At 29.0% G+C, this 27,633-nt stretch overlaps 3 protein-coding genes and 1 long non-coding RNA gene across 5 annotated transcripts; 1 reads left to right on the top strand and 3 right to left on the bottom strand.

Annotated features, from left to right (window-relative positions):
- Window positions 1-1,646: 1,646 nt before the first annotated feature.
- LOC130667546 (uncharacterized) lies at window positions 1,647-4,186 on the bottom strand. The gene is made up of 2 exons (XM_057469193.1): window positions 3,541-4,186; window positions 1,647-3,320 (listed from the first exon to the last, which is right to left on the bottom strand). The coding sequence occupies exons 1-2, from the start codon at window positions 3,999-4,001 to the stop codon at window positions 1,772-1,774; spliced, it is 2,010 nt and encodes a 669-aa protein (XP_057325176.1). The 5' UTR covers window positions 4,002-4,186; the 3' UTR covers window positions 1,647-1,771.
- A 179-nt stretch (window positions 4,187-4,365) lies between these two features.
- On the bottom strand, window positions 4,366-7,779 carry LOC130667547 (uncharacterized). The gene is made up of 3 exons (XM_057469194.1): window positions 7,501-7,779; window positions 7,136-7,415; window positions 4,366-6,057 (listed from the first exon to the last, which is right to left on the bottom strand). Exons 1-3 carry the CDS (start codon window positions 7,664-7,666, stop codon window positions 4,506-4,508), a joined length of 1,998 nt encoding a protein of 665 aa, XP_057325177.1. The 5' UTR covers window positions 7,667-7,779; the 3' UTR covers window positions 4,366-4,505.
- A 1,846-nt stretch (window positions 7,780-9,625) lies between these two features.
- LOC130667548 (vitellogenin receptor-like) lies at window positions 9,626-25,686 on the bottom strand. Its single transcript, XM_057469195.1, has 8 exons — window positions 25,391-25,686; window positions 17,302-17,461; window positions 15,938-16,069; window positions 15,058-15,342; window positions 14,647-14,853; window positions 14,150-14,566; window positions 13,825-14,079; window positions 9,626-11,855 (listed from the first exon to the last, which is right to left on the bottom strand). The coding sequence occupies exons 1-8, from the start codon at window positions 25,430-25,432 to the stop codon at window positions 11,836-11,838; spliced, it is 1,518 nt and encodes a 505-aa protein (XP_057325178.1). The 5' UTR covers window positions 25,433-25,686; the 3' UTR covers window positions 9,626-11,835.
- LOC130667553 (uncharacterized) lies at window positions 24,122-27,497 on the top strand. Of its 2 annotated transcripts, XR_008989859.1 has the most exons (4): window positions 24,122-24,875; window positions 25,873-26,059; window positions 26,125-26,798; window positions 26,902-27,497. It is a non-coding gene; the product is annotated as an uncharacterized LOC130667553 (long non-coding RNA). The 2 variants fall into 2 exon arrangements; XR_008989858.1 differs by having other exon boundaries at window positions 24,127-24,875; window positions 26,125-27,497.
- The last annotated feature ends 136 nt before the right edge of the window (window positions 27,498-27,633 follow it).

The raw sequence follows: 27,633 nt of genomic DNA on the forward strand, positions 1-27,633 counted from the left end.
ATGAATAGATTTTTAATCGCATTTTATATGAGGCTTTTAGTATTTTAATTAATAGCTTTATTATATGATGGAAGTTAGCAGACGTCAGCTAATTCGGTATCATATTTTTATTTATATATAAATAAAATTTATTAAAAAATATATAGAGTACTTTATATATTGTTACCCCATACGAAAAAATATATATCCGGATATATCCCGGCCAATCTGCATATAAACGACATATATAAAAATGTATGTCTCATATATGCAGATTGGCCCGGATATATTCGGATATATATTTTTTTCGTATGGGACGTCCAGATTATTGGACTTAATTTAATATTTATTACTTAAATTACAATTAAATATCTATATATTAAGACCGAAAAAATAGTTTTACAATTATAGAAGTTTACAAATTAAAATTTTAATGATATGAATACGATAACTTAAAATTATTCTATAAAAGTACTCGATGGCTACCTGCCGACACTAGATATTATGAATTTGGATTTATCTGTATGATAGGAGGCTATCAGCCGACACTAGTTAGTATGAATTTGAATTTCACTATAAAATCGTCACCATGAGATTGATTTCAATAACTCAAAAACCGATTAATTCGAATATAAAATAATTTGTCTCGTATAAAAAATAAATTATTTAAGAATTACAATACCTGAAGTCGCAGCAACTTGATTGATTTACTAGTAGGTTACCTTGATTCTAATGTGCTATTCGCGTTATATAAATTTATTTTGTCGTTGAATTTATTTTCTTAAATAATTATTAGCTGAATTGATATTACTAACAAAAATACTCGTGAAATGTTGATGAACTTAAATGTGGAAACACTTGGATAATAATTAAATAAATTTAAGTGTGAGGACACTTGTAAAATAGTTGAATAACTTTAAGTGTGAGGACACTTGAATAAAAATGATTGAATGAACTTATGTGTGAAAACACTTGTTTAAAAAAAGGAAACTAGTGCTGAGCTAGTATGGAAATCAAGTGTGAGAACACTTGAGTTTTCCTGTCCTTACTGACCCGGAACTGAACTGGACTGTGCCGAACTGTGTCGATTTTTAGTTCAACGACACTTTTTATAATTTCCTATCTGGTCTATTCGATGTATTGTTTTGGGGTCCTATGGGTCCTTTCCCTTTCTCTATGATTTTCACTTTAGGAGAGCGGTAAGGGCTCGCCCCTATGTTCTTAATGACTATTTCGTCATTAAAATCTATTTTTGTCTATTTGCTTTATGATGCCAAGAAGTCTCGACAAAAGTGCACTTAAAATGAAAGTAAGGGATTTAAGATTGTGTAAAAATTATTCACTAAAATTCATTTACCGCTTACTTATTCCACGTACACTTTTGTTGATGATTAGTTTCGGTAGTTTTCTATGGAAAAGTGTTTCCAGATGGCCTTTGGGCCTTTACAATTACTCGAGGGATCATTAAAAATACATTTAGGTGTTTGCTCCTGTTGCTTCATTTTGTCCTGTTGCAGCACCTATTTTTTTCCGTGTATAAATAATATTTATTAAAAAATATATAGAGTACTTTATATATAATAACTCTAATATACTTATTATTGTATATATTATCTATACATATATATATAGACAAAAATTTTTATAACATTGAAAAATGTTGGAGCTTTAAATAAATTTTTATTTATTAAATTTACAATTTTGGCGGTTATTAATATTAATAATTATTGCTATCTTATATTTAATATGTTGGACATAAAAAAATATTTGAATATTATTGGATAAATATAAATTAATTAATACAGTAACAGTATTTCCTATAACCAAGATGTGGAAGGCAACTCGCACTGACTTCATAAGAATTAGTTCTACTTATTTCATGAGGAGAAACTTCAAAGTTTTTATTTACATCAGAGTTCATTGTAATCTCATACATTCCATTACCCGGTGCTACTTCAATCTGATAAAAATATTTCTTAGTACTCGTATTGTTACTTTTCATACTAATAATCTCATCAAAACGGTGAATTTTCTCGATACTTAATTCCGCGCACAACCGTTTGCCTTTTTCATTTTTGTAATTTTTTATCACACTCTCGATGTGTGATAAGAATTTTTGAGCTCCTTGTTGAGCGATTTCACTGGTGGGTGATTGTGGGCTGAATTCCGTGCATGTGCACCAGTGAGGCGACACCCCGACATCTTCGCATTCGCGTTCGTAGATTACAGGCTTCAAAAGACTTTGGCATAATGAACAACCAGAGCTAGGACTCGCTTTGCCTCCCGCGCGTTCCAAAATATCTCGCAGTGTTTCGTACAAATCGTAAGGTGACGTTAATTGACGCTCATTTACTTTTAGTGTCTGAATGATATCCAGACTGTTGGCATCATTGTTTTGATTTTTCAATGCATCTGGTACTCGCAGATACACAAACGGCAGCCTCTCTTCGTACCAGCCGATAAATTTATTTTTTATTTCATCCCACCGTGTTCCCTGGTCGCTGAGAAATACCACCAGCGTATTATGAAAGACACCATCTCGCTCAAGATTCTTCAGCTGATCCAGCAAATGCGAGTCCATTGATGACAGTCCATTTATGTCATCATGAGGGATTGAATTAATCCAGAACCAACCAAAGTACGGTCTGTCCAAAAACGCCCTAGCGAAATCTGATGCGTAATTTAAAACCCGATCAACAGTTAACTCTGGTCCTGAGCAATAACGTTCTCCAAATTTGTACTTTGGTCTTAACAAATTTTCCGTAGCCACAATGTAAGGCTTGAGGTAGTAGTCAGTTGGTGGGTCAACGTATCCGTTGTTACGAAAATTTAATGAGTCTAAATAAGAAATGTCTTCACCATAAGCTGTCACATAACCAGCTCGTTTGAAATTTTTCCACAATAATGGGCATTCATTTAGGCCTTCAGATTCAGATTTATAATAAGCGTTACTTAAGGAAGCATTTTGCCCCGTTAAGATTGCCATGATATTCGAAAACGTGTCATCAGCCATTTTATTGTAACCCACGAGGTTTGTCCAGCCCTTTTGTTGTAGAAATTCCACCGTTTTAGGAAGACTGCGCATGAAATTCAAACGCGATATTCCATTTATACCCAACACAAAAATACTTATTTTTTTGTTTTCTGTATCTGCATTATTCAGGACGACATTTTGGAATCGATCTTTGACTTTTTTTGGATTCACTATGGCATGGATATTTTCATATGCAACTTTTAATATTTTTTTGCTAAATTTTTTATTAGATCGACAAACAACTTTTACTATTTCTGCGTCCTCTGGTAATTGCACTCGATCCTCAAAGTCTTGACAAGGTGACACGCTAGTAAAAAAAATTTGAAATTTAAATTCATTACTTAAATCAAATTTAAAAAATATATTTATAAATTGGACGCAATCAGTAGCATTAGTCGCTCACTTTAACTGATCAAAGTATTCTATAATTTATTATAAATTTAAATTAAGTGACTATTTTCAAAATCCCACTCAGAAAAGTTCGCGGGTATGAGTCTTTTAATTAACTTAAAAAAATAATTACTTACTTAAATTTAACATCCCAATCATTCACAGCCTTCTCAGATTTATTTTTTAAAATTGACGACCAGCAGCACCGCAATATTTTGTAAATATCCGCAATTTCTTTATTTATAACTATGCTATAATTTCCACTCGCCTCTTTAACAATCGAACTAAGCAACGAATCCGTCAATGAACACGACTCAAAATATTCAGGCTGAATAAATTCTCTGATACTTTCATCCAGTGGATCTTTATCCAGTAGACGGCATTTTGAACTCCATACAAGATATTTATTTTCTTGTATAGAATAAAAATTTTCTCTCACATTAATTTCCTCGACGTCACTTAATCCAGGCTCCGAATTGTTTATCACGTAAAATTTTATGTAAATAAAAAATGTAGCGTAAGAAAATAAAACTACCAAATTGATAGTGTTAAAATTTCTTTTATAAAAATTGAACCCATATTGAAATAAATAACTCATATTAATCCTCCGTTGGAATAATCCAATTAATCTGTCACGTATTAAAAATTTTAATAATTATTTTAAACTGTATTTTGCTGAATAAATATTCTTATCAAAGTTTCTAAATTAAAACGTTGCGCTAAGCAGATAACAGACTTACCGGTGTATGAAATTTTTTATCGTTAATTTAAAAAGACCGTGACCGATTATTTCAAGTATAGCAGAAAAAAAAACACTTGTTACTTTATTTATAATAATACTAACTTTTAATTGTAAAAATAATATTTTCAATTAATAATACTGTAATTGAACTTAATTATTTTTATATTACATGAAAATCATTACATATATTATCATATATTTTTGCTTGAAAAAATTATATATTGTCATATCATTGCTCTCAAATATATATATATTTTTTTTCCTACAATTTATCGGCACTGAGAAGTATACATATATATTTATATATAAAGTATTTTTATAAATATACTGACTATAACTATTTTTTGGAATTATAAATTATTAATTAATACAGTAACAATACTTTTTGAAACCATTATCTAAGCACTTTGAATCTTTGGCATATGAGTTTATGCGACTGACTTCTTCTTCAGTCATTTTTGAACCCCCGTTTTTGTCGAATAGTACCGTTGTTTCAAACAAACCGCCACCGGGACTCAGTTCAATTAAATAAAAATATTTATCTGTATCTGTTGTTTCCGGTATGCTGTTGGTTGAGTTGTCCAAATTAATTATTTGATTGACACGATGAATTTTTTTGACTTTAAGTTTGGCGCAGAGACGTTTCCCCTTATGATTTTTGTAGTCTTTGATAACACTCTCGACGTACGAAAGAAAAGTTTTGGCGCCTTGTTGGGCGATTTTGCTGGTGGGTGATTGGGGATTGAATGCCGTGCAAGTGCACCAGTGAGGAGACACTCCAGCATCCTCGCAACTCCGTTCATAGGGTACAGGTTTCAAAAGAGTTTGACAGTTGGGACAACCGGAACTTGAATTTGCTTTGCCTCCCGCGCGTTCCAAAATATCTCGCAGTGTTTCGTACAAATCGTAGGGTGACGTTAATCGATGCTCGTTTATTTTTAATGCCTGAATGATATCCAGACTGCTGTCCTCATTGTTTTGATTCTTCAAAGAGTCTGGTATTCGCAGATACACAAAGGGCAGTCTCTCTTCGTACCAGCCGATAAATGTATTTCTAATATCACCCCATCGCATTCCATGGTCGCTGAGAAATATCACCAACGTGTTATTGAAGACACCTCGTCGCTCAAGATACTCCAGCTGATCCAGCAGATGTGAGTCCAATGATGACGCTCCATTCATATCATTGTGAGTTACTGAGTTAGTCCAGAAAAAACCAAAATACGGTCTGTCCAAAAACGTAACAGCGAAATCTAATGCGTAATTAAAAATACGATCGACAGCTAACTCTGGTCCAGTGCAATACTCGGAACCATATTTGTGTTTTGCTTTCAAATATTTTTCAGCAGCGACAATGTAAGGCCGTAGATAGTAATCCGTTGGTGGATCAACGAACCCTGTCTTCTGGTAATTAAATGTACTGAGAGTACTGTCGTCTTCTCCGTATGCTGTCACATATCCAGCTCGCCGGAAATTGTACCACAGAAACGAACAGTTGTCTAAACCGTAGGCTTCCTTTGGACGACAATTTGCGTACGCCGCGGAACTGTTTTGTCCTGTCAGTATTGCCATCAAATTTGGAAATGTATTGTCGCCCATTTTGTTGTAACCCGCCAAGTGAGTCCACCCCGTTTCGCGTAAATATTTACCCGTTTGCGGAAGACTACGTAAAAAATTTAATCGCGATACACTATCGATACCTAATACAAGAACACTTATTTTTTTATTATTTAATTCAGGCGCATCTGTATAATTTTTTAATTTCATAGGATTTACTATTGCGTGAATATTTTCATAAAGTATATTAGATTTTTTGTTCTTTGGTTTGTCTTTTGATCTACATGTTACCATAACTGTTTCTATGTCTGCTGGTAATCGAACCCTATCGTCGAAATCTTCGCAATGTGATTTACTGCAATTAAAATAATAATTTTATTAGATATATAGTCATTTTTTAATTGCATAATTCAAATATTAGAGAGTTGGGTAAAAAGGGGTATCAAAGTATTTAAATTGTAAATTCCCTGATTAAACAACTGAATTCGATTGAATTAAACAGAATTAAATTATTAATTCTATTTAATTCAGATAAATTTTGTTAATTCGGTACCTAACAAAAATTAATTCTGTCTAATTCGGCAGGAAAACCAGAATTTGTCTAAATTAAAACGCATTTAAATAATTATATTCGGTTCAATTCTGATTAATTCGAAAATAATTCTCCAATTTCTGGTTCTGAATCCGAATTGAACTGAATTAAAACGAATTTGAAATTTTTAAATCGGTTTCATTCTGTTTAATTCAAATTCAAATTTTCAATTCAGTTGAATTCTGTTTTGCGGAATTCGACAGAATATAACAGAATTAAAATTTGTAATTCGGTCAAATTCAGTTGTTTAATCAGGGTTAAATCACTTGGGTAAGTTACTAAATTTGGGTAATTTTTTAAAACTAGAGTACCGAGACCAATAGCGGGACAGAAATTGTTTCTGTTGATAGAGTACAAAAAATTTTTTCTCGTTGCTAATTTTTGTGAACTTCCGACCCTTATTCAAATTTCTTATATATTTTAAAGCCTATCAATTTTTTGAATTTAATATGTCACTGTTTTATAACTAAATGCTTTACTAAAACTTAAAAATTCTCTTATCTGCCTCGCTATTGGTCTCGTTACCCTATAGGCCAAAAAGTTAAAAGTACTCAGGATAAAATTTAACCCGACTGTAAAAAATTTTCGGAGTAAATGCGGAGTTTGTTCATTTATTCAATCCCCTTGGAGTAAAATTCACTCTGAAGGGGAGTTTATTTCAATTGACACTCCGAAATCATTCCAGTGGAAAAACAAACTCCTTATTTACTCCATCGGCGTAATTAATTTTTTTACTGCGGAACTCCGAGTGACTTCAGATTTAAATAAAATCCTTCATTACTCTGAATTCACTTCCGTTTTTTTACAGTGTAGTATTAGTAAAATTATTTAAAAAATTTACTTGATTTTCGAATCCCAGAGATCTGTAAGTGGTTTAGTTGGCTCGACTCTAACAATAGATGACCAACAACAAATAAATTTACTATAACTTTTGGCTGCTTTTGAATTTATCACCATACTGTAATTACCATCAGCTTCTTTCACTATCAAAGTAAGCAAGGGCTTAGATGAACAGGGTTCAAATTTTTTCTTCTTCACATACTTTGATATACTATTGTCCATGGGGTTTTCTGACAGCATATGGCACTTTGGACTCCATACCAAATAGCCATCCACAATCTCTGTAAATATATTTAATCAACTTTCTACATAAATCATAAAATTTACTTAATTGCACATATGCGTATATAATTTATAATAGTTTACCATAGTCAGGATTGTAGAATTTTTCGGGAAAGTAATTTTCTAGTGTTGAATATTTGCCGGAAATATAATAAAGTGTCACGACAAGTAGACACGGGAGTAATAAAATAACAATCCCCGGCTTTTTTTTAAGGCACTCAATGACACGTAAAAATTTTGCTTTCCACATATTATTGTTAGTATTCAGTATTATTGTATACTCAAGTATTCGTCATGTTGACGTGTAAATGGATCTTTAAAATCTTTTAAATATAATATTTCAATCACCGTAAGCCGTTAAATGTTATCGGTAATTGAAGTCCTGGAATTTTCTGCAGACTCGCTCGTTCTTGACATCTTTAAGTACTTTTTTTTTTTCGATGACATAAGCGTTAACGAATGATTCCTTTGTAATTATTTCTTTTATTTGCGTAAAAATCTAAACAATATATATATAAAATATTTAAAAAATATTTATGAGTATTTAAATTTTAAATTTATAAACAGGTGGATAAAATTTAAAACATATCTGAAGGGAGAGTTAGAAATTCTCTGACGACAAAATATTTAATATGATCGATTTTCCACTGGTTAAAAAACAGTTACATTGAGTACGTTATGGTGAATATAAACAATGATAAAAAATTGATTAAAATAATTATACTGTAAATTTAAATTAAATTTTTAATCGCCGTGAACACTTTTGTAGACGACGAATAATTTTTTTCTATTTATTTAAAAATAAAATTTCTATTAATTGAATATTAAATTTTTTTTATTCATAAATAATTTGAAATTTTACATTTAATATTTTATTACTTTGAGTAATAAAAAATATATATCTCTACTGGACATTAACTTTTACTTGTAAATTTATCAGCGTCATAAAATATATGATAATTAAATAGAACAGATACATATATGTATATATTCATGTAGTCATTCATGTATCTCATCATGAATTAATTAATTAACACAATGAAAGTAAATGAATTTCGTTTTAAATAAAGCAAAATTATTTCTGTCAATCAAAATAATTAAACTCTAATTAACAACCGGGTAATCAAATGTTTGTCACTAACTCTGGAAACCACTTCCGTTTTAGAAAACTTATCGATGTTTCTTTTTATTTTCTGAAAATTATTTTATTTTGTTGTTAAAATACTAATTTTGAAAATTACATCAGGCAAATTTTATTGGAATATTTTTATGAGTGAATGTAGCAGGCATCAGACAAATTTAAAATTATAAATAAGTAGAGTAAATAATTAAAAAAAAATATTTATAAAAAATGCACTCATTAATTTTAAAATTTTCTAAATGCGGATTTTTTTTTAATTTAATTTTATTAATTATTTACTCTGTTTATTAATAATTTTAAATTTATCTGACGTCTGCTACATTAATGACAGTAAAGTTAGCAGACATTTGAAATTTAAATAAATTTTTTTAACAGATAAATAATAAAAAAAAAAATATTTCTAAAAAAATGCACATGTAAAAAATTTAATAAACTATAAGTGCAATTTTTCAAAATATTTTTTTTCTTCTTAAAAAATATCCAAATATTGTCAAATGTCTGCTAACTTTATCGTCAGCTACATTCACACTCATATATTTTGAATTTTAAAAAATTATGAAATTAATACATTGAGTAAACTGCGGATATTAACATTAACTGAACTAATGCAAACTGGACCCAACTGGACAGAAATCTTTTCAAATCATAAATTTCAATGTCACTTCTCTACATCTATTTTTTTTTTTACATAAATTAAATTTTAATTAAAATATTTTCCCTTCATAAAATTCAGTCTCACAAAATATTTATTTATTATTCGCTCCAAAATAAATTACCAAAGAAGTTAATACTTTAATCCTTCAATAATTACTAATAAATAACTGTCTAAGTCTCTATTCACTCAGTACTTAATTTTTTTTATTAAATTATTATTTAAATAAACAACTAAAATATAAAATTTATAAATCGTCACTGATATTTTTTAAAAATTTCTATCCACAATTTTAAAAAAATCCACATATTTATAAACTATCAAATATCATTTTAATTATATTTGTATTGGTCGTTTATCGAAGTAAACAAGACACTGATTATTAATAATAAATAAAAAATATAAAATTAACGTACGTTGTAAAATTCAAGCATTTCACTAATTATTTAATATCTTAATTGCTAGTAATTTTTTATAAACAACATGAGAAAGACTAAACAATATATGTATATATATATAAATGTAAATTAAATGTCAGCACGTTTTCACGTTGACGTTACGTCGTTTTACTGAGTAAGAACAGAACGTTTATCCCTCAGCGTCGACGTACTGAGTATTGACGGCATTACTAGTACACGTCGGAACGCAGACGCAATGTTATGTCGCATGTATCGTGTACTTTATACTTTACTCTATATATATATATACATATGATTGAGCTTGTTAAATACTTAAAATATAATCACAAATACAAATGTAATATCTCCTTGATTTTGTTATTATTAGCTCAAGCTACTTTATTTAAATTAAATATAAATTCAAATAGGGTAGAAGCAGCATTGTGGCCATTGCTCGTTTTTTTGACGTTTAATACTTTATTTTAATTAATGAAAAGTGTAAAATAAAATTTTCATTTTAATATATAAAGTGATAAAAGTATCCTCGGAGACATTTTAAAAATTAATTATGTCGTAGCCTATTTTAAAAATTATTTTATTTAAATTTTCCAAGTGGCCAAAAACGGCACTTGTACTCTCTCTCTATTCAAATCTATAATTTTCTATACAGTTAATTTTTCGTATTTGTGTGAAGAAAAGTATATTTTAAATATTTAACATTTTTGTGTGTTAATTTAACATACTGCTTGTGTGTTATTTTATCAGTTCATTTTTAACACAAAAAAATGTTAATTGAAACAAAAGTAATTTTTACTCCATGATACTGTTCACACCCTGGTGGAAATTTTTCGGACTTTTCTCTGAATAACTCGGAAAAACTCTTTAGAATTTTAGAACTGAGTTTTTCAGAGAAAATTCCGAAAAATTTCCACCAGGGCATACAGTTTTAACACTTTTAAAATGTAATTTTAACACAGCGCGTGTGTTAATTTATTAAAGTTACACAAAGAATGTGTGAAATTTACCGTAGTCACTTGTTAAGCTTATATATATCTATATATATTTTTATAAATATCAAAATAACACAAGTGTTAAATCAGCACTTCACGTGTGTTGCAGATAACATTTGAATGTTTAAATTTTTAGAACCGATAGCAGAAAGTATTGACATTTTTTTGTGTTATTTTTTTTACACGTGTGATAAATGTCAAAGTAACAAAAATTTGTGTAAAATGTTGTTCTAACCCATAGTCTAGTGTTAATTTAAAAAAAAAATATTCTGTTATTCTGCAATTGCAGCATTATATATCATATATTTCCTTAATAATAGTTTATATATAGATCGCTATCGATTGTTTACTTCTATTCTTTACTTTCTTGGTGACCTTTAACTGACATTTTATGTTTGCGCTAAAGATTTGTAATAATTTAATATTTATTAAATTGTTTTCATTCGCTAAAATTTTTGAATTGAAAATTTTTTTCAATTCAAGTGAAATTTAAAAAATAAAATCATCAGTAAAAAAATAAATTTTTATTCTTATAAATATTAATTTTATTGATTTATTTATTTAAATTATATAATCTTTACACTGCTTATATTTTCTATGAATAATTAAAAATAGTTGTTATATATATATATAAGTATTGCTTAACATTATTTATAAAATATAAATGTATAAAAATAGTTGTCAGTCGAAATAGATGACGTAGGTCGCAATAAACACTAAAATTAATATGGATAGACGTTGCCACTTATTTATTTTTATGGAGAGAAAAATTTTATTTATTATTTATTGATATCGAGAGAAAAATTTTTGAAAACAGTTCAGGAAATAATCGATAAAATTTATGCACACAATTTATAGTTTTTTTATCTTGAATGTAAGGTTATTTATTTCAGTCATAAATTGAAATAAGTTTTTTATATGAAAATTTATGATTTATAATGTATAAAAAATATAACTAATATATCCTTAAATATACATTTTAAGTATAATAAAAAATAGATTAAAACTAATTTGTATTTATTATTAATTTTTTATAAAAATACGTAAATTGGAGATTCTTTGTCTGGTTAATGAATCGATTTAATATCTTTGGTCATACGTGCTAATTGCACATATACATATTTACCAAATCATGGAGTAAAAAAAAATATTACTTGTCTTCTTTATATGCGCGTTGGCATGTTAAATAAAAAATAAATAGTCCGTTTATTTGAAAGTTTATGCGACTGCTGGACATTCTGGAAAAATTTTTAATTGTCAATTAAATCATATTTTATTATTTTATTATACATTTCATTATAATTCCTCTTTAATGTTCAGTTGATAGCAGCATCCGGTGTTTTTATCATATTTAATACTGCTATCACAGTCAACTTCATTTAATCGTTTGAAAATTTATAATAAATTTTCAAACTTCGTTAGTTTTTAACTATTTTATTTATTTTTATGTAAAAAAAATATTTTATGATGAAAAAAAAAATTTAATTTACTTCATTTTTTAAAACTTTGATTCTTAATTACAGAAATTAACGATCTATTAAATTCTTGGTATTAATTAATTATTTCAATTCATTAAATTAAAGGTAAAAAACTTGTAATTTATTGTAACCAGTTATTTTCATTATGGAAAGACTACCGATCTTTTTAAGGTAGTAGAGGAATTATAACTATGAGTATATATATATATATATATATATATATTAGACTGTGCCAAATGAAATCGATATTTTTTTTTTTCGGTCCCATACGAAAATTAGGTTGTCTCACTAAAAAAAAAAATCCTGAAAAAATTTCAGCTCGATATGTCTATTTTTCAGTTAGCGCTCGCGTAAATAAGAATTTTCTAATAAAATTGTTTTTTATCTCAACTTAATATTTTACAACTCATTAAATATAACTGATTAAAAAATGGCCAAGGTGCCATTTTGTAGGGAATTCAATTCTCTACAAAAGGAACTTTTGATCGAATGAAAAACATCAGCCAATTTTTTTCTGCAGCCATTTGAACCTAATTTTTTTTCAAAATTTACATTTATTTTTACTATTAAACGCTTAGAAAACTATGTTGCTATGTATGAAACTTATTGAATTCAATTTCTCTAGGAACCTTTATGATCCCAAGGAATAGTTTTCATACTTAAAGTAATAATTTTTGATAAGCAGTATGAGAATTTCAAAATTACAATTATGGACGATATTCTAATGCAGATAAAAATTACTAGAAAGATTAAATGCAAAAAATGTCAAAACGAAGAAAAAGTCTTGTTAGAAATATCGATAATATCAATAGTTTAATGTTAGTTTTATTACTTTAAGTATGAAAACTATTCCTTGGGATCATAAAGGTTCCTAGAGAAATTGAATTCAATAAGTTTCACACATAGCAACATAGTTTTCTAAGCGTTTAATAGTAAAAATAAATGTAAATTTTGAAAAAAAATTAGGTTCAAATGGCTGCAGAAAAAAATTGGCTGATGTTTTTCATTCGATCAAAAGTTCCTTTTGTAGAGAATTGAATTCCCTACAAAATGGCACCTTGGCCATTTTTTAATCAGTTATATTTAATGAGTTGTAAAATATTAAGTTGGGATAAAAAACAATTTTATTAGAAAATTCTTATTTACGCGAGCGCTAACTGAAAAATAGACATATCGAGCTGAAATTTTTTCAGGATTTTTTTTTTTAGTGAGACAACCTAATTTTCGTATGGGACCGAAAAAAAAAAAATATCGATTTCATTTGGCACAGTCTAATATATATATATATAGAGAGAGAGAGATGTGCGAATAGTTCGAACTTACGAATTGAAATATTCGATTAAAATTTTCAATTTATTTGAATTATTAAAAAATTTACGAATAATTCCAAAATTTTTTGTTAAACGACTAAAAATTTCTATATTTTTTCCCATAATTCAAATTTTTGTCAGATCTAAATAAAACTCAGACACGAATCTTCGAAATAATTATTTTTATTAACTTTAAAATCCAATCTCTCCATTAAATAAAAACTGAATATTTGAAAGTTCATCAGAATTTTCTCGATTCAAATCAAGTAATTTCGAAAGTCACAGATAATTTGAAAATTTTCGGATAAATCGATCATCAAATCATTCGATTCGCACACTCGTAATATATATAATATAAGATACTAATTATTAAATTAGACAGTTGACTGAAGTAAGTAAGTAAATAATGATAGACTTACTGCAAACAGAGCAATTAATTTCATCAGAATTATCACCGCATCCATCACGTCCACTGCAAGTAATAGCGTCTGATCTACACTGGCCATTAGCACACCTAAATGGACAGTTTCTTGCTGAAAGACGTCCGCGATAACGAGTGCGACACGCACCACGTGGCTCATCGCTTCCATCGCGACACGACACTACAGCATTACAAAATTCATATGCCGGTAAACATTGTCCGCTATTACAACGGAAGCTCCCTTCAGGACATCCTGAATATAAAGGAAAAAATAAATAAATAAATTTTCAAGTGAACAAATTACAACAAAAATGATAACTAACGTCGTCGATTTTTGCAGCCCTCCTCGTCTTCTCCATTAGGACAGTCAATTCTGCCATCGCACTGGCCAGCCTTTGAAATACATACTTTGCTTTTTTTACAACTAAACGCTTGATTTGGACACTGGTCGGTAGCGCATTCCTCGTCAGAACCATCACCACAATCGGGTCTCCCATCGCAGACAAAGAACCAACTGATGCAAGTACCAGATCCGCGACACTGAAATGTACCAACTGGACATCCTGTTCTTTTTGCACCACATGGTAAGCTTCCGTTTCCACGAATAGCACAGTCGCACACTCCGTCTATGCAACGCGAATGTGCATCTGCCATACGACACTCAAGATCATTTTTGCAAGCAAGTCCAAGACTTACTGCAGTCGAAGTTGTTGTTTCATGACGGTCTGCTTTCGTTGGTACTGAAGAAAAAAAATTTTAGTTGCAGTATAAATCTAATTGGCTTTGATTTCATTTAATTGATATTTTTTTAATGGATTACCCGCGGGTGTTGTTGTTTGAATTAATTCAGTTATCGTATCAGCGTCAATTATTACTGCGTCATTATCTTCTGGTAACTCATTAGTGTCTTCATGATGAGGCCGCGGTGTGCGATACATTGGATGTGTCACTAAATTTATTGGCAATCGTGGCGTCACAGATGTTGATAATAAACGCGTTGCATTTTTCAGCCATGAAATCTGTACACCTATACCATAATTTTTATTATTGTTATCTTTTTTTTTATTATACTTAATTTAGAGATTAAAAAAATGTTTGTTGATTGACTTTACAAAGGCAGAGGAAAAAAATTATTGGACTAGTGTAATTGTAATAATTATCGCTATTATTATTATTGGTGCTGTTGGTATTGGAAAAAAAAAGTTGTGAAATATCCTCTTAGAAGTATTACCGGTATCGTTATTGCTTTCTGGTTGGTTTCCTTGGCTGAAAGCACTGTCTGAGTCCATTTGCGTTGAATCGTCGAAGAAATTGTTTGGACTGCTCGTGGGATTATTTGATGAATTAACTGGGGGGATAACGAGATTGTTTGGGCGGCAAATTTCCCCGTCACGTTTCATTGGCGCGGTACACTGACAGCGACCGAACAAGTCGGGAATTAAAAAGTCACAGTGTGTGTCGCTGTCCCAAAGACGACAGTGATCGTGGCTGTAACAAACTTGCCCTGGTTTTGCGGCTGAAAATTTAATTTAATTATTTATTATTATTATTTTTAGTATTGGTATCAAGTATTAATAATAAATAAGTTAATTAATTAATTACTATTAATAAATAAATAATATTTTAACGGTAAAAGTCAGGCCAGTAATAATTTTTAAATTTGTAATCATCAAAAATTTTTTTTTTTCATGATTTTATTTAAATTTTTGCTCACAAAATTTTGTTTTATTTTTTAAAAGAGCCCATTATACCCCAGATTGTTCTTTTTTTAATTACTGATGATATTAATATTAAATAATTAATCAGTGACCTTGAAATTTCTCCTTTTTTTCATCTCAATCCTAAAACTGTACATTAAATATAAATATTTATTTTTCATGATATAAATTTACTCATATATACATTGTTTTTTTTTAATATAATTAATTGAAATTTAATTACTATTAATTATAAATCATTGTACTTATGGACAGGAAAATAACATACGTAATTTAAATTCCGTTAGGTATTTAATGGATCTAGGTTTTAAAAAGCCGCGTTGTTAGGTATCGTAATATAATTATTGTTAAAAAACTATATTAATTATACATTACTTAATAAAATAAACTTACGTGTCAAACATGTATGCCTTCTAAATTGTAAATATCCGTCTTCACATCGACAAACTCCATCTAAACAAGCACTTTTTGCAACTTTCATTGAACATTGCTCCGAAACATAGCAATCATTTCCTAACAACGTTGCTGCAAATAATAAAAATAATAATAATAATAATAATAATAATTTCTATGAGTGAATTCAATATATAACAGAAAAGAACCGCGAAAAAATAATGGTGGTTTAGTCCAGGAAAAAATAATAACAATAATAATAAATATCTTACTTATCCTCGTTATTAAAAAAATAAAACCTTTAATTTAATGCTACTTAGAGGTTTTAATTACATGAAATCCTACAATCTCGTTATTGACCTCAAAAATAAAACGGAACTTACATATTATGATATCTAATTACTTCTCAACAATTACCGTATAATAAAAGGGCGTAGATTTAAATTTTACACTGTCATTAATTTTATTTAAATTTAGTATCAATATAGGCGAGAAGGTGGCAAAGTAGGTCCCTTAAAATTTCCAAAACTTCAAAAAATATGGTGGCAAAGTGGGCTCCTCAAAATTTTCTATACGCCAATAAATTCGGACGGATAATAAGCTTATCGAAATTTTTTATATAATGAGGGCTAAAATAGAGCACCAAAACTGTTGATTGAATATAATTTATTAAGAAAGTTAAAGATAATAAAATTACGTTTTAAAGATGATACTAAAGTTAGTCGACGTCTAATAATTTTTTGATTTTTTAAAAGACGATAAATTATAAAAAAAAAAAATATTTAAAAAAATTGCACTTATAGACTTTTTAATTTTTAAATGTGCATTTTTCAGTTTATTTTTTTCTTCAAATTTAATTGTTCAAAATAAAATCACAAAATTTTTAATTGTCTGCTAACTTCAGGATCATTTTTAAAGTTATATCGTAGCAGACTATTAAAATTACTTTTATATTATTAAAATACAATTGTTTCATAGTTATTTGCAAATATCACACGTGTAAAGAATAAAAAATATCAAATCCGATATTTTTTGGAAGGCCCACTCTGCTCCTAATTTTCGATTTTTCAATTTTAATTGACGCAGTATAATGAAATGAAAATAAGTATCAAGGGACTAAAAAGAAGTAAACGCGTAAAAAAAATGAATGATATTATAATTATTTTCTTTAAGGGGCCCACTCTGCCCCCCCTCCCCTACATAAATATTAATATAATTTATTGTTAATCTCATTAGTAGAGGATTCAAAAAAGTGATGGGTCTATGATGTCTGACGTCTGATGTTTGATCCCGTTATTATATATTTTTATTTCGAGTGTTGTTATAATAATGTCGGGTATTATATTATATTATATTATACTTGCATTCAACACAGCGAGTTTCATTGTATGCAGCGTAAAAGGGTTGACAGCGACAGTATCCCAAATGACAACGGCTGTTCTCAATGTTCTCACAGTTTTTATCTCGCGTGCACTCGTCATTTAATTTCAATGATCCTATTGCTGGTGTTGTCACTGTTAAATCCTTTAAAAAAATAAAAAAATAATTAACTCACTGACGAACAAACTATTTTGAGAATAAGTTATTTAAATTTAATTTATTTAATTACTCAATTAGTTCAACAATGATACATAAAAAATGATATATATTTTTTAATAACAATGAAATAACTAATGGGAAAAAATATCCATGAGCTATTATGCGAGGTACTAGAGTGATGAATCATTTACTGTAGAGGGCAATTAGCATACTAATGTTAATTTTATGGATCTAATATATAATTATAAGTATAACTATCGGTTATTACTTTTGAATTGCGAGTTACTTGTTTAGTATACAATGTAAAAAAATTCAGGAGTGGATGATTTTTTATTTATTTAATCATCTCGGAGTGAAATTCAGATCACGGAGCTGAAAAAAAACTCCATTTTAACTCCGTATGCAAGTAAATTTTTTTTTAATTTCAAGTGATGGATTTACTCTGAAAAATTGGGAGCGAATTTGAATTTTATTTAAATCCGAATTCACTCCGTCACAGTTCTGGAGTAAAAAATCACTCCGCTTACACTCCGGAGTAAATTCGGAGTTTGTTCTTCCAACGGAGTGATCTGGATTTTATTTAAATCCGCATTGACTCCGGTTTGAATCCGCGTTCACTCCGAGATTTTGTTGCATGAAATCCACAGTCACTCCAAATTGACTCCCGATTTTTTTATAGTTTACAATAACAATAGTAATTATCAATGATAGAAATTGAGTAAATAAAAATAAAAAATAATAATAACAATAAAAGTGTTTTATATTTTTTTTTTGTATGTCTAGTAACACGTGTTCGACATTTCCGCCACTTGATTACGCGTCTGAAAGTGCATTCTCATGCCAAGCAAGGTGATTGCCAGTACTTGCACTTGATGTAATGTACTTTAACATTGCATTCTTTCAACTCATGATATATATTTTAGTTAACTCATCCCTTGTTGTATATATTTGCGATCTTACGCTCTGTTAAAGTTAATCACTTCCCGGTTTCTCAGGATTTACAAACAATGTCATGATTATTTCTTAACACTACACTATATTTCTCATTAAAGAGTGTGACGAACTCTTATTTTATATACATATACATAGACATATATTATACTGTCATTTTGCAGTAACATTTTTTTTTATTCTCACTGTTCAAAATTGCTTTTTATTCATAAAAAAAAATTATCTCTTTTCAGTACTTTTGTTATTAAATTCTAAGTGACATTTAAAAATTCAAATCAACGACTCAACGAGAGTTGAATTTTTAAAAAATTATTTTAAAATGAATGAATGAATGAAATTAATATACCAGATTACTTTTATATTTCTTCCCCTACTGTAAAAAATTTGCAGAGTGAACGCGGATTAAATCCGCAGTGAATGCGAAACCGATGACTGTTTATTTATTTAATTCCCTCGGAGTGAAATTTACTCCGGAGTTTATTTTACTATCGAAATTTTGAATCGGAGTGAATTCGGATTTAAATAAAATCTCACTACTCCGAAATTTCAAGTGGCGGGAATTCGGATTTAAATAAAATCCGTAGAGACTCCGAACTGACTTCTGATTTCTTGCAGTGTAATGTCAATAATTTAAAAAATCCATATATATAAAATATTATAATTATATTTATATTTGTATTGTGTGTAATGATGTGAGATAAGTTGCGCAACATATCGTGCGTGCACCGTTATCATGCGTCAGTCAGGATAGAGGTAGACATTATGAACATACAGCACACAGTACTCACAGGACAGGTACATATATAAATATATATAATAGGGGTAAAGGAATCGAGTGTGTTGATGTAATATGTATACATGTACAAAAAAATGTTGTATGGAGGTAAACTGAGCATGAATAGAAGCTAAGAGAGATGAAAAGCTAAAGAAGAAATAGGAAGAGGAAGAGTTTCAGTTTTAAAAAGTTTAAGTGTATAAGTATATTAGAAAATAAATATAAAATGAAAAGACGAGAAGAGTTTGAGAAAATAAACCTCCGGGATACAGAGGATTTCTATCCATACGATTTCCATGATTTTACAAGATCGTGCACCGTCTTATTCATTTGCATAAACTTCTTCCTCCCTCTCGTTCAACGCATGCTACACGTTCAGTTATTATATTATACACATATCTTCTGCTGTATATATTTATATATATATATACTTGTTAGTTGATGTTTAACTTCCTGATTTATCGTCTGCTATTTGAAAACCCATCAGTTTGTAACGCCGTTCATTTGTATATTTAATATGAAATTTTATTTATTACTTCTGTCTGATATTATTATGGTTCAGTTGTTAATAAAATTTAATTAACTGAAAATTAAACGATTTTGTCTGAGATAAAAATACATTTTTTATTTTGTATCTCGTTTAATTTTTAAACTTTTTACTTTCGATCATCAATATTTATATATATGAATATTACATATATATATTATTATAAATATTGAACGGCAGCAGTGCCAAGAAGTTGAAGGACCACCTCGATGACCACAAATTATCTCTACACCGGCACAAAATATCTTCCTCATTTAAAATAAAATGATTAGACGATCGGACGCAATTTATATAAAATAAATGAATACTTGATTTATAAAAATAAAATAAAATTAAAATTCTGCACACAGATGGCCGTAGATATGTAGCAAAGAGCGAAGCCAAAGACATTTTTGTATTGACTTCTAAGGAATTAAATGGATTCGTGGCATTGAACTTGTAAACAAGCCAGGAATGCCCTTTTTTAGATTTTCTCATATATAAATCGAAAAAAATATAATAAAATAAGATAAAAAATATTATAAAATGAGGAAGAGAGCGTAAGATAAAGAGTTTGAGTATCGACTTGTTACTGTTACTGATCTCTCTCTCTCTCTCTATTTATTTTTCTTTCTCTTTGGAGATCTTCCCAGTGTCCTTGGATCATACAGATGGAATTGTAAAACCCGCGATTGCCCAGAGACTTGGCGTATACTTTTCTTTGGATAATCACCCGATGCATCTACGCGAGCCTTCGCCTGGGAGAACAATAACGCCGCTGGAATGACGGTAGTAACATCCGCCTCTTATATACTGTATATTTATATATATGTGTATATAAAATACAGAAAAGTTCTATAATATTCCTTTTCAAGTCTATGAATTTTCTTTCCACGAGCCCGAGTGAGTTGAACGCCTAATAATCACGACCCTTCGCTCTTGTTTTTTCATACACAAGTTTTACTTGTGTCTCAGAATTATTTAATAATACTACTATATATATTTATACTACACAAGCTTTACACCGCAGCGTACTTTAATTATACGACATAACTACCTACACATTTTGTGAACATAGTAATTTATAGAAATAAATAACACAGGGATTCCCATACATCATTTTTTTTTTGGTAACATATTTATGAAAAGATATTTTTAAAATTTAATAATTATCGATCGTTATTGTAGAATAGCTCTACATACTCGTTGTCATAAAATTTAATAGTAAAACAAATTTTTTTATCTTCAATTATCTCGTCTAATTATTTATGTTCCTAGCGCGCGGTTGCCGGTTCGAATCCCGAGCGGGTTTTTTTTTTTATTTTAATTAAAAAATTTTTTTTACTATAAATTTTAAATTAATGTAATGACGGACATTAAAGTTAACGATGAAAATTATTTATTAATGTGAATAAAGTATAAAAGTGAAATTTAAAAATGAAATTATAAATAATAAATTTGAATATTTATGCTGGTGATAAAATTTATTTAGGCGATTAATCCATTTATCAAAGTGTTTATTGATCAGCGGATAACCCTATGGCATATCCGACTAAACAGCTTTGGAGCCGACATATATATTTATGTAGAGAGAGACAGAGGTAACCCACAAATCTCAGCTGCATTGTTTGCGGTTAACACACGACAGTCACAAATATACGCTGGCATTGTGATTGTGATTCACTGCATTGTCCTGATTTTCTACCCTTATATATAAATACAATACATTTGCGAATGTTTAATCGATTGTATAAATTTATAATTATTTTTAGAAACTACTGATAAATTAAATAAATATAATTATATTTGATAGAGAGACAAAAGACCAATTACCCGGTCACTTTTCATTAAACCACTCAATATAAATTTTAAATGAGAAAAACCATTTTTTTTTAGTCATTTTTTGTAACTTTGGATACTAGAATAAAATTTTAGTTTTAAGAATAATGACGATAATTAATTTTTTAAATAAAGTCCCCATGATCACTCACTAAAAGTCGTGTCCCATTACTCGATCAACACGGCCCTATACTCACTCAAAGACAACATCAATTGAACTATAAGTTTATTGATTTGGAGAATAATTTATAAAATATATGACTTTGTTTAATTTTCACAAATTTAAAATATATACCCGGGTCAAATATAAAACTTGATTCAGACTCGCTTCGCCTTATTTTCTTTTGAAGTTATCGATTTGCCGACGATTTTTTGATAAGATCTCGACTTTTTCGGCTTAAATTTAATTTTTTTCAACTTTTTGAACTTTTTTGATCTTAGTTTGAACGTATTCGTCTTTACTTCTAGCACAATAGTCATTCATCTTACTTTTGACTTGCTAAACCAGGTCGAAAAAAGTCATTTATTCGCCTTACTTTCGCCTTAATATATACAAATTATTTCACCGTAGTTTTGACTCTGTCGCCTTATAATTTAAGTCGAATAAGTCTAAACCAAGTCAATTTCGACTTGATTTCAACTTTTTCGTCTTAAATCGTGACTAAGTAAGCCAGTTAAGTCTAAAACAAGGCGAAAACTTAATATATTTCATACCTCAGTAAAAAAAGTCGAGTTTGTCTTGTGAAAAACGGCTTCAAATTTCGACTTGGTACACCAAGTCTAAATCAAGTTTTATTTTTGACACGGGTATCGAACATACCCAGAAAAAAGAATTTCTTGGCGCAAGAAAAATTTCGTATTATAAAATGAAAACAAAAACTTCCATAGAACTAAAAAAAATTTCTCGGCTCAAAAAAATTTTTTTTTCTATTTGTGATGCAAAAAATTTATGAGGGCAAGTAAAAATTTTCTTGAGGCGTAACCTAAATTTAATCTAACGAACGATCGTTAAAGTAAAACACTCTCGAATGAGCGCGATTTTTAAAACAGTCACTTAATTCGAATTTATAATCTATTATAAAATACTTTGATACATTATATTCTAATATATGTAGACTCACAATTAATTATTTATCAATCACTTTTTTACTTGAAACTTGTTTCTATAAAAATTATAAAAACACTAATCAGTTAAAGTGAGCGACTAATTGTACTGATCGGGTTTAATGTCTTTTACCTTACCGCGGATAATTTATAATTAATATCTACAGTACGGTGATTGGGTGGTTACTTACAAAATATCGGAGTGTAAATTATTTAAAATAATAATAATAGTTCTATGGGTTTTATTATTTTCCTACAGACATTTTATCAAGCTAATTTAATAGTTCCATGTTAAGAAATTCTTCATAAGCGTGAATAACGAGCAAGTAATACCTTCCGGGCGTATGCCATTTCTCTATACCATCTCATAATATTTCTGATGAGAGTGGAGTAGTGGAGTAATAGCACTGCAGTGTAGAAAATAATCCAATGTTCTTGGCAGTATTTTTTCCAGCCATTACCTTGTACCTTTAACTTATTTCTTCCTCTTCGTCTTCGCCTCCATCATCATCCTCCTTACTTTCCTACAGCTACTTTATTCCTTCTATCTCCTCCTCCTCCTCCTTCTCATACTTTTCTTTACTTAAAAATAACCAAAGTATCAAGCAGAACATTGTCAGAGAATGCGAAAATTATCCTTCCTCTAAATTGCCCATTCCCACTTACTTTTGTAAAAAATATAACAAAAACCACTTGGCAATTTCATTTTTTACATTTTAATAAAAAACCGACATAAAAATACAAATCATTTTAACAGACCTTGACTCAATAAAAACTTTCATTGATATTAAAAAAAAAAAAAGGAACCATAGTAAATACCCGGGAATTATTAGCGTAGATTTACACTTACAACCGTTAGATAATAAAATAAAAAAAAATCGATTGAAAAAATTAGAAAAAAAAATTTTAACTAATAACGGTAGAGATTGCGAGTAGAAGAGTAGCAAAAGTGTACATTTATTAATGATTGAACATGTTAAAAGAAGTAATATCACGGTACATACATACATACACATATATACATATATATATAACTATTTGCTACCACGGAAGCTTCTTCATATACTTTTTACTTATGATTATCTATAGTCATTTATCATTTGAGTAAGAGAAAGAAGTACAACTCAATATATATATATTGTATATATATATATATATATATATATATATAAGGACGATAAGACATAAGTAGCTGCAGTATATGTATCAAAGTATATGAATATGTGTATATATATGAGCATAATACATTGAGTAAGTTAACTTATAATGCACACCGACGTTATCTATAAGTATCTTCCTGTGGAGATCTAATAATCACATCTTTGCGGATGTGAATATTTTCAATACATATACATATTAAGTAGTACTATGCTCGCATTCGTGCGAACCCCGTAAGTCAGAGATTAAGTAAAAAAAAATAAGATTAATATGAGCAGTTTAAAGTCTTGTTTGTTGTTTAATTATTTTATTAAAAAAAGTTTAACTGTCAATGGGTTATCGGTAAAAGCAAAAGTCTACGGTTGGTTTTTTTGCTGCAATTATTATAACTGCTAGACTATATTATATTTTTAAAAAACGTCCGAGCGGAATGTGAAGATGATTAATAACGAGTTTGTAATGTGATTTAATAATATATTATATATTATGTATTATTTATATTAATATGTAATGTGTAATTAAATTTGTTGAACAGGAGCATGGGTGAAGTTTTAAAAGGCCGCGTTTTAAATGCCGTTATTTATTTATTTATTAGATTATTTGCGTGCGCATTTACAGTAATTAGAGTTCTTAATTTGAAAGTCAGTTTGATAATTAATATTGTGATTAAGAGTAGCTGTTTGTTATGGAAATCGATTGTGTTTTGCTGGTATATATAAATATTAATTTTGACAGCAATGAGGATGAGGATTTTTTGATGTTTATTAAAAAATAATTTCTCTGATGAGGATTTCTGAGCTGAGCTTTTGTTGAGCGGGATACATTAACATGGAAACATCCCGACATTGAATACATAAATATGTATATGTACATAATGTATTTAGATTTTTATTTGTTATAATGTCCAACGGAACCGACACTCGGGTTTTTTTTATTCCGCTCGGTGCCGAATAGTTTTGTCTTTCATTACATATTATTTTGTGGTGTATGTATTTGTGACAGTCTCGTTGTTGATTCAAGTCATACAGACGTTTCAGCGTTACGTGGTAGGCTATACTTTTAGTACTTTTTTTTAAGGTATCATTTTGAAGAGTTATGACACATCTTCATTAATTCAAGTCAATGAACCCGTCATTACTTTTTTTTTTTTTTGAATAAATTTGTAGTAATACTAAAAAAATTAATCACTACTTGAAAATGATACTGAAGTTAGCCGAGGTCTGATAATTTTTTGATTTTTTTTTTTAATGGTAAATTATAAAAAAAAAATATTTGAAAAAATTGCACCTGTAGTTTTTCAAATTTTCTACATGTGCATTTTTTCACTTTTTTTTTTGTAATTTATTTGTTGAAAAAAAAAATTTGAAAATATTTAATTGTCTGTCATCTTCAGGATCGTACTTGAAAATATCTTGTACATACGAAATATTAATGAATATGACCATAATTAAAATTTAAAAAAAAATTTCATGTTTACTCCAAAAAAATTTATGAAGTTGACTAAATCTTAATTAATTATTTTTTAAAAAATAGTACATAAGTAAAATTTTTTTTGACTTACCAGAAATAAAAATAGACAAGTACTTAAAAATAATTTCTTCATTGTCAGTAAAAAAAAATAATTTCACAAAAAAAAAATTGAAAATTCACAAAATAATAAAAAAAAACTGTAGATATTAGTAATTAAAATATAAAAAATTACGCGGGAACGTTTGAGAGTGCGAGGTGTACGCCTGCGTGATGATGACTGAAGACTAAAGAGAAACTGAACGGACCCCGTGGTTGTGGATAGGACAGGGCAGACAGGACTATCGACTAGATGTAGAGGCGGTTTTGTTAGAAGTGAAGAGTTCAAGAGCACTAGAGTATCTGTACATAATAGTATTGGAGTGGATGCTAGTGGATTCGAGTATTCTATAAAGAGCAAGAAGAAAGAAGAAATTTACTACTTCAAACTACCAGTTTTAATCCGATTCCCCTACCCCGATCTTGTCATCTCTTTCTATCTTTACTCTTCTTCAAATTGTTTGTTCTTCTTCGCAGTGTGCGGGCATATCAATTACGATAGACGAAATATTGCTGGCACTGCATCCCCGAGCTGCTGCTGGCTGACACATTCAAAGCCTCCCTTCTACGAGACACCAAGATCGCTTTTAATGGCCACTGAAGAGCAAAATAAACTTAATGGAGTATGCGAAACCCATTTCGGGCAACTTTTTAAATTATTATGGTAATTTATCCAAATGCTTAACACACTCTTTGTTTATTCTTAATAATTTCAGGTTTACATTTCAGGTAAATATAGAACTTGAATAATAAACATCCGAGTTGTGATGCTGAAACTGATTAAACTCGCACGTGATACCATCTTATTTTGCAAAAGGTCATGACTCGCTTTTATTTTATTTTTTTATTTATTTTTTGTGTTAATGCATTTTGTCGCACTTGACCTTCGGGAAATTTAATTTTAATTTATCTTTTTTATAATTAAATCAGTGTACGATTTTGTGGAACTTAGAAAAAAATTCACTCCTAGAGGGAATTGATTTTAATATTAAAACTCTGAATCGGAGTGAATGCGGCTTAAAATTAAATTCACATGACTCCGAAGTCACTACTGAAGAAAAACTCCCGCCTCACTCCGTACGCAAGCGATTTTTTTCAAAACTTCAAAACTCCGAATGTCGGAGAAAATTTGAATTTAAATAAAATCCGTATTCACCAATTTTTTACAGAGTAATATTCAAAGTTACATTCTCATATATTTATATATATATATATTTTTTTTTTGTAAGCAAAGTAATAAAGTTTGGTCATCGTTGGCATGCAGGAGTCATAAAGCATCGATTGCAAGTATCGTAAACGTGCAACTCTAATTGACAGTCGACTTGTATATAAATATATTTCTGTTTTACTTTTATATATATATATGTGTGTGGGACATACGGACGTCCGTTATTTTCATACATGTACGTATTGTGTTATTTGAACTCAAATGACTTGCAGCAAAAGACACTTATTGCTGCACAAGAAATAATATTACAATATAATAATTTTTATTTCAATAAATAGATCAATTATTATTTTTATTATTAATAAATACAAAGTATGTCAATTAATGGTGGATGAAAACGTATTTATTATAACAATAAATTGAAGTTTGAGCCTGATAAAGAACAGATATATATGAAGCTTCATTGATTCACCGTCTTCATTAATTTAAAGCTGTGTCGAAGACATAAAGATACAATGTGAGCTTAATCAGTAGATAAAATATAACAGAGTATAATGGAATTGAATGGAAATAGAGTAGAATAAGAATCTGTAAGGTACAGTAACATTGACATTTACATTAAGGACCACTGAGAATATTTTCATCTGCATTCCATAAAATATCTTTTATGTTGTGCCCTTCCTATTTATTTTCTCGTTAAGTCTTCATCAAAATGCATTGTATATATCAATATCACGTATATATGTTTAATAAGTATCACGAGAATCTATTATGAGTATTAATATGTGTGGTCTGTTGTAATGAACCGTTTGCTTCCATTATCGCTAAGTCGAGGCTCTACTTATAATTTTCTCTGTATAGAATAAATCATTTTTTTTATTAATAAAAATATTTTTTTTTATACTCATTGTACGTTGGCTGAATTTTTGAAGGAACCGCGGCCGTAAAATCCGTGGTTCGAAATAAAATGAGATTAATGATGATGATTTTATTGACCACTTTCCGGTCATTTTGCCCCACTCTCTAAAATTCTATTTCTATGGGTTTTGAAAAAAAAAGAAGAAAAAAAA

This window comes from Microplitis mediator, chromosome 5, assembly GCF_029852145.1.
Source record: "Microplitis mediator isolate UGA2020A chromosome 5, iyMicMedi2.1, whole genome shotgun sequence".
Taxonomy (NCBI): domain Eukaryota; kingdom Metazoa; phylum Arthropoda; class Insecta; order Hymenoptera; family Braconidae; genus Microplitis; species Microplitis mediator.

What these genes read in the sequence shown, in the direction of transcription:
- LOC130667546 (XM_057469193.1), bottom strand. Translation starts at nt 4,001, where the DNA reads ATGAGTTATTTATTTCAATATGGGTTCAATTTTTATAAAAGAAATTTT. An exon ending in GATTGGGATGTTAAATTTAA is followed by an intron (nt 3,321 to 3,540) that starts GTAAGTAATTAT and finishes TTTTTTTACTAG; the next exon opens with CGTGTCACCTTGTCAAGACT.
- LOC130667547 (XM_057469194.1), bottom strand. Translation starts at nt 7,666, where the DNA reads ATGTGGAAAGCAAAATTTTTACGTGTCATTGAGTGCCTTAAAAAAAAG. An exon ending in ATTCTACAATCCTGACTATG is followed by an intron (nt 7,416 to 7,500) that starts GTAAACTATTAT and finishes ATATATTTACAG; the next exon opens with AGATTGTGGATGGCTATTTG. An exon ending in CTCTGGGATTCGAAAATCAA is followed by an intron (nt 6,058 to 7,135) that starts GTAAATTTTTTA and finishes TTTTAATTGCAG; the next exon opens with TAAATCACATTGCGAAGATT.
- LOC130667548 (XM_057469195.1), bottom strand. Translation starts at nt 25,432, where the DNA reads ATGAAGAAATTATTTTTAAGTACTTGTCTATTTTTATTTCTG. An exon ending in TCAAACAACAACACCCGCGG is followed by an intron (nt 14,567 to 14,646) that starts GTAATCCATTAA and finishes TTTTTTCTTCAG; the next exon opens with TACCAACGAAAGCAGACCGT. An exon ending in GGGCTGCAAAAATCGACGAC is followed by an intron (nt 14,080 to 14,149) that starts GTTAGTTATCAT and finishes CTTTATATTCAG; the next exon opens with GATGTCCTGAAGGGAGCTTC.